Source organism: Primulina eburnea, chromosome 8, assembly GCF_022965805.1.
Source record: "Primulina eburnea isolate SZY01 chromosome 8, ASM2296580v1, whole genome shotgun sequence".
Classification (NCBI taxonomy): domain Eukaryota; kingdom Viridiplantae; phylum Streptophyta; class Magnoliopsida; order Lamiales; family Gesneriaceae; genus Primulina; species Primulina eburnea.
The window spans coordinates 9,267,130-9,286,626 of record NC_133108.1 but is presented as its reverse complement, the minus strand read 5'-3'; the positions used below and the strand labels follow the sequence as shown (position 1 = coordinate 9,286,626).

The 19,497-nt window shown below is 37.0% G+C and overlaps 1 protein-coding gene across 3 annotated transcripts; it reads right to left on the bottom strand.

Annotated features, from left to right (window-relative positions):
- Positions 1-12,186: 12,186 nt before the first annotated feature.
- LOC140838851 (oligopeptide transporter 5-like) lies at positions 12,187-15,786 on the bottom strand. 3 transcript variants are annotated; one of them, XM_073205456.1, is made up of 7 exons: positions 15,686-15,786; positions 15,470-15,566; positions 14,740-15,176; positions 13,993-14,663; positions 13,642-13,900; positions 13,370-13,552; positions 12,187-13,288 (listed from the first exon to the last, which is right to left on the bottom strand). In XM_073205456.1, exons 2-7 carry the CDS (start codon positions 15,564-15,566, stop codon positions 12,665-12,667), a joined length of 2,271 nt encoding a protein of 756 aa, XP_073061557.1. In that variant the 5' UTR covers positions 15,686-15,786; the 3' UTR covers positions 12,187-12,664. The 3 variants fall into 3 exon arrangements, with proteins under 3 accessions (XP_073061557.1, XP_073061556.1, XP_073061558.1); XM_073205455.1 differs by having other exon boundaries at positions 12,189-13,288; positions 14,740-15,179; XM_073205457.1 differs by having other exon boundaries at positions 12,191-13,288; positions 14,740-14,822; positions 15,686-15,784.
- Positions 15,787-19,497: the final 3,711 nt, after the last annotated feature.

The window sequence follows — 19,497 nt, the reverse complement described above, 5'->3', positions numbered from 1 at the left end:
CCGACCCACTGGATCAACGGTATTTCCAAAAGTAAATGTTGTAAATAAAAATGAATTTAAACCTGAAAACCAAAATCAAATTAAAAGACAAGGTTTTGGTCGAGGTCGAGATCGTGGTCTTGGACGTGGATGTGGACGTGGAATTGGTCGTGGTCGTGGTCGTGGTCGAGACCGTGGTTTTGAAAACAATCGAGATAGTTATTTTTATAACTCATCTCAAAAGGGCGTCACGAACCACCCACTGAAAAGGCATCATGAGAAAATGAGTCTTAATGAAAATCACTTGAAAAGATTTTAAAGTTCTTGTTTAGATGCGGCACTCCAGGACATTGGTCTCGTATTTGTCGAGCTCCCGAGCACCTTTGCAAGCTCTATAAAGAATCGATAAAGGGGAAAGAAAAAAAGTCCAACTTCACTGAACGCAGTGACCGTTTGAGTGATTCAACTCATTTTGATGCTGCTGATTTTCTGAATGATTTCTCTGGAAATGATCAATATGTTGGTGAGATAGAAATGAAAAATATTGATGCTGCAGATTTTCTCAGTAATTTATCTGAAAATGAACAATATAGTGGTAGAATATAAATATACAATAATTTATTTTTCATGTATTCATATGATAATGTTTTATTGTACAATTATGATATACGTTATATTTACATATGTATTGTCAGTAATTTTTTTTCATTGCATATTTTTGAAGTTCAAATATTGAAAATGCCATGAACAAAGCTAAACAAAGAACTAATCTCATAGAAGTTTGCATACCTGATAGTGGTACAACGTACAATATTCTTCGAGATAAAAGATATTTCTTGGAACTAAAACCAACAAAAACAATGGTGAATACAATATCAGGTCTTGTAGACTTGATTAAAGGATGTGGTAAAGCACAATTTTTGTTACCTAATGGTACAAATTTTTTTTTATCAATGATGCTTTGTATTCACCACAATCGAAAAGAAATTTGTTGAGTTTTAATGATATATACTCCCATGGGTTGATACTCAAACAATGAATGAAGGGAATGAGAAATATATCTGTCTTACCACATATAAATCAGGAAAGAAATATGTGATTGAAAAACTACAAATGCTCTCTACTGGACTGCATTATACACATATAAGTCCCATTGAATCAAACATGGTAGTTGATAATTCTTCAATATTAACCAATTGGCATGATCGATTAGGACATCCTAGTTCAAAAATGATGCGAATAATTATAGAAAATACACATGGTCATCCTTTGAAAGAATAGAAGATCTTTCAGAATAATAAGTTTCAATATGAAGCATGTTCTCTTGGAAAACTTATTATAAGACCATCACCAGTCAAAATCCAAACTGAATCACCAATGTTTCTTGAACGTATTCAGGGTGATATTTGTGGACCAATACATTCACCATGTGGATCATTCACATACTTTATGGTATTGATTGATACCTCCAGCAGATGATCACACGTATGTTTATTGTCAACTCGAAATGTTGCATTTGCAAGATTACTTGCTCAAATAATAAAATTGAGGAATCAATTTCTCGATTATACAATCAAAAAAATTAGACTTGATAATGACGGTGAATTTACTTCCCAGATTTTCAATTATTATTGTATGTCTATGGGAATCATTGTTGAGCATCATGTTGCTCATGTACATACACATAATGGATTGGCTGAATCATTGATTAAACGTCTGCAAATGATTTCTAGACTAATGATTATGAAAATAAATCTCTCTATTTCTATATGGGGATATGTAATTTTACATGCTGCTGCATTAATTCGCATCAGACCAAGTGCATATCATAAATACTCCCCATTGCAGCTTGCATTTGGTAAAGAACCAGACATTTCTCATCTGAGAATTTTTGGATGTATGGTGTATGTGCCTATTGCACCACCACAACGAAAGAAAATGGGACCTCAAAGAAATATTGTAATTTATATCGGTTATGATAGTCCATCAATCATTCGATATCTTGAACTCAGACAGACGACGTGTTCACAGCACGTTTTGCTGATTGTCATTTTTATGAGGAAATCTTCCCAATGTTAGGGGGATAACAGAAACATACCGAAAAGGAAATTACATGGTATGTATCATCATTGTTACATCTGGATCCAAGAACAAAACAATGTGAAAAGGATGTACAACAAATTGTGCACTTGCAAAAAATAGAAAATCAAATACCATATGCATTTGCAGACACAAAAGGGGTAACTAAATCATATATACATGCTGCAAATGCCCCTACTCGAATTGAAATTCCGAAGAAACAGATTGAAGATACTCATGATGTCATTAAACGCCTGAAGCATGGAAGGTAGTCGAAAAAGAAAATTTATAGAGAAATACGATGATCACAAAATAGAGAATGATGTTCCTGAAGAAAAACATGATGATCACGAAATAGAGAATGATGTTTCTGAAGAAACACATGATGATGAAAATGTTCTGTCACAACCACAAACTGACGAAAATCGTGAAATCTCTTTCAATTATATTAATACTGGAAAAATATGGAACCGAAAAAATATAGAAGAAATGATGATATATTTTCTTATAATGTGACAATTGACATCATAAATGATAATGAAGATCATGAACCAAAATCTTTTGGTGAATGTAAAAATCGGCAGGATTGGATAAAATGGAAAGATGTCATCAATGCTGAATTAGATTCGTTAAATAAACGTAACGTTTTTGGACCTATAGTCCTTACACCTGAAGGTGTAAAACCTGTTGGATACAAATGGGTTTTTATTCGAAAGCGAAATGAGAAAAATGAAATAGTAAAATATAAAACTCGACTTGTTGTACAAGGTTTTTCTCAAAGACCTGGAATTAATTATGAAGAAACTTATTCTCCTGTGATGGATGCAATTACTTTCGGTATTTGATTAGCTTGGCGGTATCTAAAAATTTAGAAATGCGTCTTATGGATGTTGTTACAGCTTACTTATATGGATCACTTGATAGTAATATATATATGAAAATCCCTTAAGGATTTAAGATGCCTGAAGCACAAAGTTCAAAACCTAGATAGTGTTATTCTGTGCAATTACAAAGATCATTATATGGGTTAAAGCAATCCGGCCGAATGTGGTATAATCGACTAAGTGATCACTTGATGAAAAAGGGATATGTAAATAATTCAATATGTCCTTGTGTTTTCATTAAGAAAACAACATCCGGATGAGTAATTATTGCTGTATATGTTGATGATTTAAACATTATTGGAATAAAAAAGAAAATGTAAGAAGTTGTGTCATACTTGAAGGAAGAATTTGAAATGAAGGATCTTGGAAAAACAAAGTATTGTCTGGGTTTACAAATTGAACAAAAAGAATATGGAATATTTGTTCACCAGACAAATTATACAGAAAAGATATTTAAACATTTTAATATGGATAAATCAAATCCTTTGAGTACTTCAATGATTGTTAGATCATTAAACATAGAAAAGGATCCATTCCATCCATGTGAAGATGATGAAGAAATTCTTGGTCCAGAAGTACCATATATAAGTGCTATCGGTGCCCTTATGTATCTTAAAAATAGTACAAGGCCTGATATATCTTTTGCCGTAAATTTATTGGCAAGATTTAGCACATATCCAACAAAGAGACACTGGAACGGAATTAAACATATATTTCGTTATCTACGAGGAACAACAAACTTGGGACTTTTATATTCAAAAGATGTCAATCCAAGTATAATTGGTTATGCCGATGCTGGATACTTATCTGATCCACACAAGGCACGTTCCCAAACTGGATATGTATTTACTCATGGAGGCACTGAAATTTCTTGGTGTTCACAGAAACAAACACTCGTAATAACTTCATCAAATCATGCCGAGATTATTGCACTACATGAAGCAAGCCGTGAATGTGTGTGGTTAAAATCAATGACTCAATACGTCCAAATCTCATGCAGATTATCATTCGACGAGAAGTCAGTGATACTATATGAAAATAATGTTGCATGTGTTGCTCAATGAAAGAAGGACATATAAAAAGCGACAGAACTAAACATATTCCTCCTAAGCTCTTCGCATTCACCAAGGAGCTTGAGAAGAATAAATATATTGATGTTCGTTACATTCAATCAAGTAAAAACTCTTCACATCTTTTCACAAAGGCACTTCCTACGACAATATTCAGAAAAAACATATATAATATTGGGATGCGCAATCTACGAAATTTGTGAAGAATTATTCATGTCAACATGAGGGGGAGTTTACGTGACTGCACTCTTTTTCCCTTACTATGGTTTTTATCCCAATGAGTTTTTCCTAGTAAGGTTTTTAACGAGGCAGTATAAAAACACGTAATGAAGACAATCATTGTATTATGATCATCATCACAAGGAGGAGTGTCGAAAATGTGAAAAATGTTTGTGTTGAAAATTATAATGTTGAATGTTGAAAATTAGGTAAAATTAGGTGTTGAATATTGAAAATTAGTGTGTGATGATATATGTAATGATGAATTTATTTTTGGATTATTTGTAAAGAAATTCTATAAATAGGCTCATCATTTGTGAAGAAATTCACAATTGAGTAGAGAGAAAAATATTATAAAGTGTGTAGTTTGATAAATTTTGAGAGTTTGAGATTTTTACTTTTTACCATAAATTTTTACTTTTTCATAACAATATTTTTATTTTTTCAAGATCAATTAAGCAATATGATAACAACTAGTAGTTCAAATCACCATAGATCAAACTATTCCTGAAACAATATTTTTAATCTTATAATAAATATCTTAAATCATGATTCAAATATTAATGAAGCGTTAGAACAATTTCAAAATCCTAACAATAAAATCAATAAAGTAGACTAGAATCAATCCTCACAACAAAAATTACAAATAATTCGTGCTCAGATTATGGAATGGTAAAACCCTTAACACAGTCTTGTTTCAATGCATCCTCCGTTTATGATTGAAACATAGATGGAATGACCGAATATAATATTTGTAGTTTATTACAACAATTGACTATGAATGCAAATGTTTATAATACTCAAATTAATAGACAAGATATAACCATAACCGAACTCTTTATACCCGGGTTTTTTTCCAAATTAAAGATTGGGGGGATTACTATCTTACAAAAACCCGGGTTTTTTTTCCAAACTAAAGATTGGTGGGATTATTATCTTACAAATCAAGAACAAGAAGTTATATGAATCCTCGTGCGTATGAAAAACGAACACGATTTGAGTGAATTACACTCTAAATTCAATAAACAAATAAGAATCCGTGTATTTTTTTTCCGGTCTTTCGAAACAAGCACGAACGATATTCACCCCTAGACTACACAGTTTAATAATAAATAACACAAAGAAAACAATCTAAAACTTATGAGAAACTTCAAAGAACCCATCTTTGACAATCCACGTGAATACAATTGACAAAATGCCACTAATATTGAAAAATATTTGATAAGTTTGATTCGAAGAACGAAGGCTAGGGTTTGAGAGAAAAAAACTAATAAAAAGTTTGATAAAATTCAATAATGATGATTCTAAAGATTACAACCTTTTTTATATGTAAAAATAAATTAAAAATTGTAAGTTACGATTTCCATGTTGAAATATGTATCACGGCGCGGAGGGCAGATATTTTGGAGTGCTAGGGCGCACTGTCCTCGTAGAGGAGCATGATGGGGCAGCCCTTTTTAACCATTGGGGAGTGCCTGACATGATGGGGCGGGCGGAAATGGCCGCTGGGGTGCACCTGCTTCGGCCCGAGGCTCTTTTCTTGGTCCTTTAACACTTGAATGACATTATAATGGTCTCAAACTTGATTGTTATGCCTTTGATAGATCACAATGAATTCTTGAGGAGCTTCCTTAAACTTCTTTCCAATATTTAGCTCATAACGCGCTGTCAGATTCATATCATACTCCTCTTCTTTAAAAAGATCTGTCCTCAAATCTTTGTTACTTACACAAAAACAAAGTAAGTTAGTAATTAAAATAATTAAATTATCAATTTGCTTACCCTTCAACTCTAACTTTTAGACTTTATCATCCACGCACTCCATTATCTCTAGAAGTTCCAATTCCATGGTTGTCTTCATTATAACTTTCATCAACTACATCAGATGATAGGTAACACAATAAACCATATGATAATAGTAAAATATCATTAAGCATCACCAAAAAACACACATATTCACTAGTAAGCACCAAAATAAAATCCATACACATGTATAACCATAATTCACAAAAAATAAGATTTAGCATAACACATATTCATATAACACATCTATGATCAAACAACAACTATGTGTCTTATCATCAAGTAACTCAGGCAATGAATAAAAAGTGAAAATTTTATTCTCTTTAAGAAGATATTCATCATGAAAATAGAACTTCACATATTCAACCATGCATCTTCCACAATCATCATCAAACGAGTAAAGATAATGAAAATTGGACTTGTGGCATACACTATCCATGCAATCTTTTAACACATTACAAGAGTTCAATTCTAATACATAAAATTCATGGCTACTACTTAGTCTCATGAAAGATTGTGAGAAATCAAGTTCAATAAGAATTAAACATAATGCACGCAATTATCCTTCACCATTCTAATCTCATGATAATTAGAGACAAAAGTTACATAAAATTCATATATCTTACGTACCACGTTTGCAACAATTCCTTCAAATTGTTTATGTCACGCCCCGGGACGGGGGTTAGTTGACACCGGCGTTGCTCTCTAATATTCATTCGAAAACAACAAGCCTCAGAAGTAGAGAATTTCAGAAACCCGTCTTTTATTCATAAATACTGAATATTCCAATGTCTGATACAAACTCGAATAATTAATGTTTTACAGCGGAAAATTAAAACAACCCAGACATCACAATGTCTTACAGACGCAGCGAAAAACAACATAAATAAAACTGAGAATTTACAATCTTCTTCACCAGCCCCAGAACTGGATCTGCTCCTCTTCTTCTAGCCTTTCTTCATCGTTCTTATCTGAGATGTTTTTGTGGGTGAGTGATATGGTTGTCACTCAGTAAGCGGGGGCGGGAATAATTCCCAGTTTTTGAAATCATTTTCATACAGAACAGTAATACGAAAATATACAGAAATTCTTATTTTCATAACAGAAATCAGTGTTCAGTGTTCAGAAATCAGTAATCAGTATTCAGTAGTCGGAAATCAGAAGTTTATCAAATAAGCACTGAGTACGTTCGTGAATTTCATGGCTAAACTGATATCAGTCCCCTATATGTTCTCTCCTCTAAGTGGTGAGGCCAGTAATCAGTAATCAGTATTCAGTAATGTTCAGAATATATATTCCTACCATTAGTTCACTAAGTTTCAGTGCTTCGAAATCAGATAACAGGATTCAAGAATATACTTTGCTTTAAAACAGAAATCATCAAACGGTTTTCAAGATATTTATACATAAGCCCACTTACAGTAATTCGCTTAAAGAATTTCGGTTGAGGTATGGAAATCTGCTTGCCTTGCTACTGGATCTCACAGCTTCGAAAATGCACCCTCTTAGCTCTAATTTCAAGTGATAACTCAAGATTTTGGTAAACCAATTCAGCTGTTTGAGGGTGCTATTTATAGGTGAAATTTTGACTGTTGGCCTCCCAATTAAGGCCATAATCTGACATTAACAATCTTTATTTTGTGTTAAATGCTTCAGTTACAAGTTTAAGCTGAATCAGTAACTGTCTGCTGGAATTCGCTCTTCTGCTGGATTCTAATCTGCTGGATTCTGGTCTGCTGGAAAATGTCATCTTCTGAAATATGAGTTGCTGCTGATATTATGCTATCTGCTGCTACTGTTGGAATTTCAGGTTCTCACAGTTTAAATCAAGACAACGTAGAATTAAGGTAATGAAGCAAGTTGAAGAATCGTTTGCAGAGCACCTTGAGGTGCTTCAAACAAAATATTCTCCAAGAGCTGCAATAGCTCGTGTTCTAAAAATGTATACATCGATGAATTAGATCTAGTTTGGTATAGAACGAAGCGGAAAACACTCAAAATGATCCCTCATTAAGAAACAATGATATATTTGTATATCTTGGGTAACTGAATAACAAAAAGACTAAATTATTTTTTGCATTCATTAGTTCAGTTATGGTGAGAACTGAACCAACGGATGCTCTAACTAGTTAAATCAATTTGAAAATAATTTTTAAATATACAAGATATGTTTATGGATGTTTGGAGACTTTAACTGCTCTTACGTCACCCTTTCTACCACATCGGGTAGGATTCACTAGGAGACTTTGATCGATACAAATATTTGTATAAACCTACCCAGCTTAGGACTTACCCACTGCCTTAACTGAACTCCTAGACTAGACTGAAAGCAGTACCTTCTAATCAACACTTCTTTAATGTCTATGTGAGAAAGACACATACACAAGTTTAATATCTTTGTGTAAGACTGTATTTGAGTAGTGGTGTGTGAGTGTGTGAACTGATCTCTAAAAAACTACCCGAAAGTGTTCTCACACATTGAGGAAAATATGCTTATAATCTAAAGCTGATAACACGTTTAAGTGTTCCCTCGACTGAGCTGAATGCTTCTCTCTTAAGCTGATATGACTTTGAAGCGTGCCCTTTCTTTTCTCTCTTGTATTGTATATGTCTTCACTGATCTTCACCCTCTATTTATGGCGCGAAGTTTGACCGCACATTGAGACTCAATTATTGTATCTGTTGCATTTTGAATTTGTTCCTCGAAATTTGTCTTGATCTTTCTGGAACACTTTTGTCTTTAAGCTCGGATGCAACGTCCATTATTGTCCTTTGACTGGACAAATGTTTTTGTACCTTTGCGCACAGCTGGATTCCACTTAGTTCAGCTTGTCTTGATCTGCATCTGATTGCTCCAAACTGATTTTCTGAACTGGTCTTCAGTTAGGCTGGTGAAACCAGTTGACTCGTTAGTTGAACTGATTTCACTCTTGTTCAGTTGTGCTCTTCATCAGTTGAATACTCCTTCAGCTGGTCGGGCTTCTGAGGTTCTCCTGCTGAACCAATCAACTGAACAATCAGTTGAACTCATTTACGACACATCAATTGAACTCGTCTAGTTTGGCTGACCAGTTTATGAAAATGTGATATTTTATGTCAAGGAAAGAAAATTAGCATTTTAATGAGTCGTGATATTTTATGCATTTTATAGCCTAATTTATTTTATTGGGTGATTTAAGATTGTAAACTTTTCAGAAGTTAATTTGAGATAGTTGGGGGATTTAACTTAGACATTTTTTTGTTGAATTATTGTATTATTTAGTATGTTAATTGATGGGTTAAGATTTTTACTAAATATTTTAATTACCCCAGTTAACTACTAATCAACCCCCTAATCTACCAAAACCACCGCCTAATCCATTTCTTCTCTATCAATACGTTTCAATTTTTTTCTTCTAAATCAAATCTAGTTTTTCTCCCCTCTCATACTACCCTCAGCAGTCGTCCCTTTCCCCTAGCTTTTCTCGGTGGTTTCACTCAGTTTAAAGCAAAGAAATTTTTTGCAGTAAGTCACATCCGATCGATTCCCGCATCTCCCCGCTTCGGTGTTCGGTATTTTAGCGTGTTTCCTATCAAAGGCATGTATATTCTATTATTTTTGCTTCGATCTTGTCATATTATGTGTTTTGATATTTATTGTGCATAAAAAACCACGCATGATGTACAAAGTTTGAGTATAAATTTGTTGGATCGATTTTTGAAACGTTTTTGGATCTAAAACTCGAAATTTGCCGTCATTTTAATTATAGCGACTTTTCGGTTGATTTATAGAAAAACGTTCAACATATAAAATGTATAATTTTTTGATACCTTCGATTTGACAGTAAATTCGAAATATTTGGATAATAAATGAGTGAGTTATGATTGTTTTCGTGGGACTGCTCAAACTGCGTTTTTATGAAAAATGCGTTTTTGATGTGTTCTTGAAGTTTTATTGTTGCAGGATTTGTTGGGGATCGACGGGTGTTCTCTACTGCGTTTACGTATGTTGAGTATGATTTTGGGATGATTTTTGGTGTGTCGGTTCGCATCGATAGACACTTGCATGCATTAGAAGTCGTAGGATGCGTTTTAGGTGTCAAATGTCATTTTCACGTATTGGATTGCGTTGTTTGTGATGTGTAGGTGTTTGTTTGAGTTGAATCAGTGCCTTAGCATCCTAGGAATGGGTCTTGAGGTAGGATTAAGTCACAAGTATAGAGAATGCCGTTTTTTCACGATTCCAGCACCTACACGGACCCGAAGCCTGACCCGTACATGGGGTCCGTGTCCTTTTTCCTTCAAAATATGAATTTGCAACATGTACCGGATCCTTACACGGGGTCCATGTACCCCTTTTTAAAATAAAAAAAATAGGGATTATTTTGGGATTTGATGTTATGATTTAGTACGATGATTAAACGAGGTCAAGTCCCGAGAGAATTAAGAATGTTTTGTCATTTTGGGTGTGAGCATGACTATACGTCTAAGTTATGCAAAATAGGTATCCGAACTCATGTTAGTATGTGCAGCAGTGACCCCAAGAAAGATCCAACGAATCCCTCAACGCCAAGTAAGTATGTTCGATGTGCAAAAAAATTATTTTTATGTCTTTGAGGTATGCTAACTATCTTGTGACAAAATTATGAATGAGTTTGGAAGTCGGTGAACGTGGCCGATGACCTCTCCACCCCGGTAAAGTATAACCGGGTTTTGATCAGGTTGGAAAGTGGTAAAGTATGACCAGAGACCAATCCACCCGGTAAAGTATGACCGGGGATCTTATGTATGTGGTAGTGGACATCCCTGCCAGCCCAGTACTGTGGTTTAGTCTGATCAGACACAATTATGTATATGTCACTTGCTTTGAAACATATCTCTACGTAAAATGATCTTATGTATGCTCAAGTATGTATGATGTAACTATGTTTAAGAAAAGCTTTATAATGATGGCATGTCTATGTTTATGCTATTACGTTCAAGTTTCAAGTATGTTTATGCTATTACCTTTAAGTTTCAAGTATGTTTATGCTATTACCTTTAAGTTTCAAGTATGTTTATGCTATTACCTTTAAGTTTCAAGTATGTACACTCTATTTTAAAGATGCATGTGGTTTTATTACGTATTACTTGTTATCTCCAGTTTATACATGTCGGGTCTTTAGACTCACTAGACTTGATCGATGCAGGTGAGAAAGATGTTGAGGAGACGAGGGGTGGGGAACAATGAGCCAACTTGGACTGCGCAGGATGCTAAACCCGAGGACCGCCCATGTTTTAAGATTTTAAGCACGAAAATTTCAATTATCTGATTTTACATTTTGGTTTACGATGTTTAAACAAGTATTTTTCTTTAGCAAACCTTATTTGTGATATCTTTCATCGCAAATATTTTTGGATGGACAGTTTATTTATTATCACAATCTGAAATTTTATTTGTATTTAAGAAATTTTTTAATTTTTTCGCAAATTTTAAAATAGTTAAAAGTACAGTATGTTACAGTTGGTATCAGAGCGGTGTTCTTGTAAAAGGTTATGCCTACTGCCAGTTGCGAGAAGCTCACGAAGTCACACCTGAAGTCCGTAAGTTATAAGGTTTTAAATTATATATTCTATGTAGTAAGCATCAAGACACGATTTCAGCATGTGCATATCTGAGTTCAAATTACGTGCATCTTATGATATTAGTAGTATGTTCATGCATGTTGATTTTTCGTGTTTGGCAAATTTTGGAACAGTATGCCTCCCAGACGTTTGGTTAACCGTGGAGCAAAGGATGAGAATGGGGAAGCTTAGGATGGGGAGAGGGTCACTCCTTCTCGCCCACCGCCCGATATGCAGGCTCAGATGCTTGCAGGTATGACTCAGTTCTTCACACAGTTTACAGGGAATCAAGCTGCAGTGGATACATTTTGGTGCTATAAAATTTCAATATATAACATTAATGAGAAGGTTATTTTAACTAATTATAGACAATCTTATAAAAATATCGTCATTAGAAGGCACTAATTAGATTTGAAATCTCTATAAAACAATAGTTCTACGAGAAGATCTTCTGCATTTACTTTTTCAATCCTTATAATAACGCTTCCAAGACATACAGAAAAGTGGAAGCGTCCCTTTTGGTAAAAGATGGTGTGCTTGCATTTCCAATTTGAATAGGTTCGGTGATTTTTAACTTCTTATGTGTATGATGTGTATAACTTATTCGAAAGATACTCGAGAGTTTAGATGATAGGATATAAATGAAAGGCAAATAAGAAGTGAAAGTTTGAACGTTATTTTAGATAGCGAAACTACAAAAAAATTAAGTGAAGTAGCAAGGAAAATTTATGGGTGGTTGCTGATATAGCCATAGTCGTAAAATGATTGTCGTGGCTGCAAAAAGGCGGAAAGAGTTGCGACAGCGAGGGAAGCAGCGGAGGCGGAAAGGGGTTAGGCGGGCAGGCCATGCCCCTTCCCACATCATTCAGCTGCTTCATCACTGTGTTGATCATTGTTTGCATGGTTCCCTGATGCGGTTTTGTTTCAGGAATAATTAAACAACACCCATGTTGAGGAATAAATTGATTTTTTTAGCTGCGATTTGATCATGATAAGAACAATTAATTCATCCAGGGATTCTTCTTCACTCTCCCACATAACGCCAGATCAATGAACAACTGGACATCCTTCAACTACTATTCCAGGTGCTGTTGGACACTTAGCCAATGGACAGTGATCATCCACCGCCTGCCCCCACCAGCTCGGCCCAGAGATACCCCGAAACTGCAACGTAAAATAGCACAAGGTAGCCATAAACGCAACCCCGGCTTCCAACCCGGCAGATAGAATATAATTATGCCTTGCCCACCACCCCTTGAATCTTCGATATACATAAAAGTTGAAGAATAGCCCCACACTGAACCAGCACATGTAGTTGACAACTTTGGCTACCGGCAAATTCCCTGCCCCTGATATAAGAACTGGAATATTGATGAGTCGGATCCACTTCTTTTCTGGGTATCTTCGTGCAAAGTACCAAACTGGTAATGGAGCAACAAGGCCGAAAAGGAAGAAATAGTTCATCTGAGGGTATATCCCAAGTTTCCCAAACATCCGGAGAGGGCCGACGACCCCCCAAATTATGGAAGCACTGTAGAAAACATCGTCTCCAGGGCATGTCCAGGGGCTTCCGGCCGGCAGTTGCGATGGATCGCAGATGTGGTCTATTGTTGTGAGGAGCCACCAGGCCGTACCGAAGTATACCAAGGAGGTAACAAATGTTCCTGTTAACTTTATTTACAAACATGAATTTGTTAAAGTTTTTTGGATGTCGGGCATAAAGGGAAAAAAAGGTGTGGTTACAAGATTTACCTGGACAAGGAACATGGATTTCGGAGGAATTTTCATGTAATGTCCTAGTTTGAAATCCGAGAGAAAAGTGATGGCTTGAGACATGCTGATGGTTCCATATGTTTTGAAGACCACATTGGCCAGAGGTTTCCCTTGATACATGAAACCGATTATCATCTCAGATATGACATTCAGTCCTGTTCCCTGGAGAAAAAGACACCCGTGTCATGAAAAATGTAGTAACCAAACAACTAGTAAAGAAAAACAAAGGCTTGGAGTGAATCGAAACATGCCTGGTTTGTGGTGGCCATAATGACACCAATAGGCAGGGTGAATGCAAACGCCAGAGCAAATGCTAAAACAATGCCCCAATATGGAAGCTGTAACTGCCTATTAAATCCTTCACAGGCGAAAAACGACATGCCAATTACTATAACCAGAAGACTGTAAAACCACCATTGAGGTACAGGGTCGTAGTTTTTCCTCATCAACCTAGTGTGCACATCTCCGGATTTGTCTTGAAACGACGCCTTTGTTTGTTTCCAAATTGCTCTGCGATTAAAGGGCTGTCAGAAAAGAGTCTAAAGGACGAGATACTTGAAGGTAAAAAAAATAAAATAGCAATTCGGAGAAAGATACGGTACCCGCCATAGAAGAGTGCTACATGTGACAAAGTAGCAGCCAAACTTGCGAAGCTTAAACCGTATGTAAACACGAAAACTATGCTCAGATAAACCTTGCTGTAGTTATCATATCCCTGATTATTGAATTCAAATGTTTTCTCGTTAATAATTGCTGATATGTTGTAGGGTGCTCCATTAGAATCAAACACATGAGGCGAAAGGATCGGGAATCGCTTAGCGTTGTACAAGTTGTTCCAGTAGGCAATTGGCAAGACAATGTAGACGACTATTATGAAACCAACGAGCATGTTAATAATGGCAAAGCCTGGAGTGGCCAATGGGCTTCCAAGAAAACTTGCTACGGTAGCCCAATCCAGAGCAAATGATCCGATTCCGAGGCCACGGATTCCTGCTCCTATTTGTTGTGCTGTGACTGAATCTTTCCATATCCAACAGACAAAGGAAAGGGCAGTGATGGATTGGAACAGATAGTTTGGGACGATGTAATACGAGAAGCTCGAAACAAGAACTAAAATGAAGAACTGTAACCTTGTGAGGCCTCCTTTTCGCCGGACTTCGACATCGTGTAATGCTCTGAAGAGGGAGACTTGAACAAGATTGGAGGGCCACCACATGTACGGTGAATCAACAAGGTATTTCCTAAAAATACCAGCCCAACCATACCCAAGCAACTACAGTGAATTAAGTTAAAATATGATTCCAGAAATGAAAAGAATGAAAAAGTATATGATAAAATAACAATCTTACCTGTGTACTGTGTGTTAGCAATAGTGCTGCAACAGGGTTGAGTTTACGATGATAAAAAGCCTTTATAATCGTTACAATGTTCACTGCATACACAGAAGTCGCGCCGGCATTAGCAAATATGGTTATCAGGCAATGTTCCTTCAAGTTGAAAGGCCCTGGATTCAATGAAAATGACCATTTTGTTCCCGGAATGTGTATTTCTTTTCTTGGAAGATATGCAGCCATAAGTTTTCCAATGGGAAGGACCAATATTTGGGCTGAAACAGATGTAATGGAGAGGGCGTTTTGGCGATAACTGAAGAACTGGTTTAGAAATCCTATTGCTGCACACGAGATTATCCCTAGGAACCATGTTCGAAATGTCAAACATGGAAGGGTAGGATCATCTGTTATCGGCACAGTGAGCCGCACTTCTTCTATGGGAGAATCATTCTCTTCTTCTACAGAAAACATAAAATTTCTCAGTCAAACGTTCGACACAGTAAAATATCTTTAGTGTTTCGTGAAACATTAGTTTCATTTCATTCAAGAAACAATTCTACCTGTTACATTCTTGCCATATAAAAAAAACATACAAGATCCTCAACTATTACAGCAACATAAAATCAAAGCCAAATCGCGTCGTTAACATGAGACAATGTAACAGAAAATTAAAGCATGAAAGTTCCAAGTCATCGTACAACTTTGAAATAAATAACAGCAACTACAAACTAAGAAGAAAATAAATCACCCACAGCACTTTCATCAACATCATGAACTTTGTCTGAAACAGGTTTCTTGGATCCATACGCCACAGACATCATATCATCACTGTCTGAATTCTCCATCTACCAAAAATTTGCAAAGTGCGTTACAAAAGCTGGAAGTTTAGCAAACAACGCAATCGGAAGGAGACAAGAATCCGTAATTCTGAACCGGTAAACTCAACACCCTTAAAAATTCTCACGAGCGTTGGTTCTGAATTGTTCCATGTCCAGACTAGTTTGGAATGAGATAATGGGTTGCATTGAAAAGATAAATGAACCTAGAAAATGGTGCCAGTAAAAGGCTGGAGCCGTCCTGATAAGCACGAATTATATAACATTTTAGGGATTTTATTTTGTCGTATTCGTGCTTATCTGGCATTTTTATTCCGAGTTTTGCGCTTATTTCGTCTCATTATGGCTATTTGCAGGTTTGACCAAAAGAGGGTGAAAACCAAAGAAGTGAAAGAAATGTCAAACTCCGCAATGCCACGTCAGAAATACCCGGAAGAATAGGAAGAAAGCATGAACCAAACACAGACCCTTACACGGACCCTGTGTAAGGGTCCGTGTCATTCAACCACAAAAGAAGAATTTTGCCGAAGAGACACGGACCCAGGCACGGACCCCGGAGACAGGTCCGTGCCATTCAGTTGCAAGATGCAATTTACAGAGCCTCGACGGACCCCTTGACGGACCCCTACACGGGGTCCGTGTCCCTCATCACCCGAGAACCCAACTTACAGTATGTGGACGGATCTCCAGACGGACCCCTGCACGGGGTCCGTGTCAGCCATTCTCGAGAAAGAAAAAAAATCCAGAGCCTACACGGACCCCTCTCCGGATGCAGGCACGGGGTCCGTGTGTGCAATATCAGATCGAGATTTTGGCGAAGATTTGCTCGAGATTTAGAGGAAGAATAAAAGGGAAAATCGAGAGAAATAATAGGGTTGTTGAAAAAATTCAGAAAGCAGTCGACTTGGAGAGAAAAGAAGAGGGCAAGCTTTGAACTTTTCGAAGACGGCGGCGACTTGGGCGAAAACAGCGCAATTCACACGCAAGATCCGCGCACCGTCATTGAGATTTCTCTTCTCTTCTCTTTTATTTTCTTATTTTCTTAGACATGAATTCAAACATTGAATTTGATTTGAGTGTTGAATTTCTGGAGTAGTTTTTCTTGTGATCGGGACCACGATAGGGACAAACGCCTGATTTTTTTATTCGTTGGATCGTTCAATTCATAATTATCTCTTGTTATTGATCAATGTTTGCGTAATTTTCGTGCTTTTGATTTGGCCAATTAAATTGCATGTTTGTTGTTCGATCTTGACTCGAAAGGGAATAGATTGAAATTTAGCTTCAAAAATATTAATCAACACACGGTTAAACCGACTAGAAATAGTATTCGGTTTCAGTGTGCGATTTTAGGCGACAGCTGTAATTCTATAGTTGATGCATGAGTTTTTGTTTAATTAAATTCAATTAGAAATAATTGGACTGTTAAATGAAAATAGGATTATAAATTCTAGAAATAGATTTATAATTAAATTAGAGGATTACATCGTGACTTCGAATAATTGCTAGTCGAATAATTCCAGTGCTTGAATTTAATCAGAGTTTGTTACCATTGTGTGTTTCCGGTCATTCTATTTAAATTTGAAAATCCCGCGTCCAAGCTTCTCTGATATTTGCTTTCGTTATTACATTAGAATAAATTCGTTTAAAAATTCGCTTAGTTGAAATAATAATCAATCGTTCGCTCTTGTTTGCCTAGATTAAATAAAATAATCGAATCTTAGTAATTAAATAATAGTCTCTGTGGGATCGATACTTGGACTGTTCGTCCATTTACTATAACTTGACCTAGTCCGCTTGCTAGAATTAATCCCAACCGAATCGTCGGTCAAGTTTTTGGCGCCGTTGCCGAGGACTATTTATTTGATATTAGGATAAATTATTTGTTTGAGACTAGGCTTTTACTCTTAGTTTAAATTTTTTTTTATTTTATTCTTTCTTTAGCATTTTAATTACCTTTGCTTATTCTACTTATTCTCTCTTGGAACTTAAATCGTGCACTTAAATTTTTGATTTCAGGGGTTAGCTCGTGTTATATGAGCCGTGCTCAAGACGTCAGGAATCTAGTGCCACTTGATCTTGAGATTGAAAGCACTCTCCGCAGTATCCGCAGAGCTCGAAGGAATAACAACTTGACTCTGGAATTTGAATCTGAAGCAGAATCTGATTTGGACCATAAACCAAAAGTTGAGGAAATGGCCGGGGAAGAGGATAATCGCACTCTGATGGAGCTTCATAGGCCAGCATTTGGAGGGTATGGTTCTAGTATCATCCGCCCTACGATTCAGGCAAATACATTCGAGCTGAAGCCAGGCATCATCCAGATGATCCAAATGCAAGTAAAGTTTGGTGGAGCACCATCTGAAGACCCCAATGCACATCTGGAGAATTTTCTGTCAATTTGTGATACGATCAAGTGCAATGGGGTGAGTACTGATGCCATTCGACTCAGACTATTTCCATTCTCCTTGCAAGGAGAAGCTATGGAGTGGCTTCGCGACCTTCCAGCTGGTTCTATCTGTAACGCCCCAGATTTGACGACTGTCCTCACTGTACCAAGACGAGTCTTTCCAGCGTGCTTATGTCCTCACTCACACGCACCCTAGGAAACTTCCCAGGAGGTTACCCATCCCAAAATTGCCCCAAGTCAAGCACGCTTAACTTTGGAGTTCTTATGTGATGAGCTACCGAAAAGAAGATGCACCTTCGTGATATGAGTAGTACCAATCAAATCTTTTAAGCCCTCTTCAACTGTTCAGTCCATTACATTGCCCAGTCTCGGAATCCCTCTCATTCCCGTGTGGGTCGGTTCATTCATGTTCCCTTCACCTAGAAGCCTGCCAGGAGCCGCTCATTGTCCGTGCAACTGATGGCACCGGCGTTCACCCCCCGCCATCTTCGGCCTCGGGCCTCACATGCCCACCAGCTTCCGCTTGGTTCGTCCCCGAACCACACCGTACTAAGAGAGGTCGGCTCTGATACCACTTGTAACGCCCCAGATTTGACGACTGTCCTCACTGTACCAAGACGAGTCTTTCCAGCGTGCTTATGTCCTCACTCACACGCACCCTAGGAAACTTCCCAGGAGGTTACCCATCCCAAAATTGCCCCAAGTCAAGCATGCTTAACTTTGGAGTTCTTATGTGATGAGCTACCGAAAAGAAGATGCACCTTCGTGATATGAGTAGTACCAATCAAATCTTTTAAGCCCTCTTCAACTGTTCAGTCCATTACATTGCCCAATCTCGGAATCCCTCTCATTCCCGTGTGGGTCGGTTCATTCATGTTCCCTTCACCTAGAAGCCTGCCAGGAGCCGCTCATTGTCCATGCAACTGATGGCACCGGCGTTCACCCCCCGCCCTCTTCGGCCCCGGGCCTCACATGGTATGTAACGAACCGTATTTTCATACTTAAAATTTGCGGAAAAATTAAAAATTTTCTTAAATAAAAACATCCATACGGTCGTCACTCATCATTCATCAAAATAATATTTGAAATCAATGTCGCCAACTAAAATTTACTAAAAGAAAAGCTGCCTCATAATATCTAACATTCAAATCATAGAATCAGAGTGTAAATGTTTTCATGCTTAAAATCTTAAAATAACTTAGGCGGTCCTCGGGTCTAGCCTCCCACTCAGTCCAAGCCTGCCCCTTGGTCGCCACCTCCCGTCTCCTCATCAACATAGTCACCTGCATCGATCAAGTCTAGTGAGTCTAAAGACTCAACACGTATAAACTGGCATAACGAGTACTACATAATAAAATCACATGCAACTTTAAAATAGGACATACATAACTTGAAACTTGAACTTGCGTATTAAAACTTGAACATACGTACATACATACTTCGACGTGCCATAACTTAAACTTTTCATAAACATGCTGCATACTTGAACATACTTGCACATACATAACTTCATCATTTTTGCGTAGAGGA

Excerpts from the sequence above, each read along its gene's own strand:
- LOC140838851 (XM_073205455.1), bottom strand. The coding sequence starts at position 15,566 with ATGGAGAATTCAGACAGTGATGATATGATGTCTGTGGCGTATGGATCC. Across the intron at positions 14,664-14,739 it reads TGCTAACACACAGTACACAG|TTGCTTGGGTATGGTTGGGC; the intron begins GTAAGATTGTTA and ends AATTCACTGTAG. Across the intron at positions 13,901-13,992 it reads GTAGCACTCTTCTATGGCGG|AGCAATTTGGAAACAAACAA; the intron begins GTACCGTATCTT and ends CTTTAATCGCAG.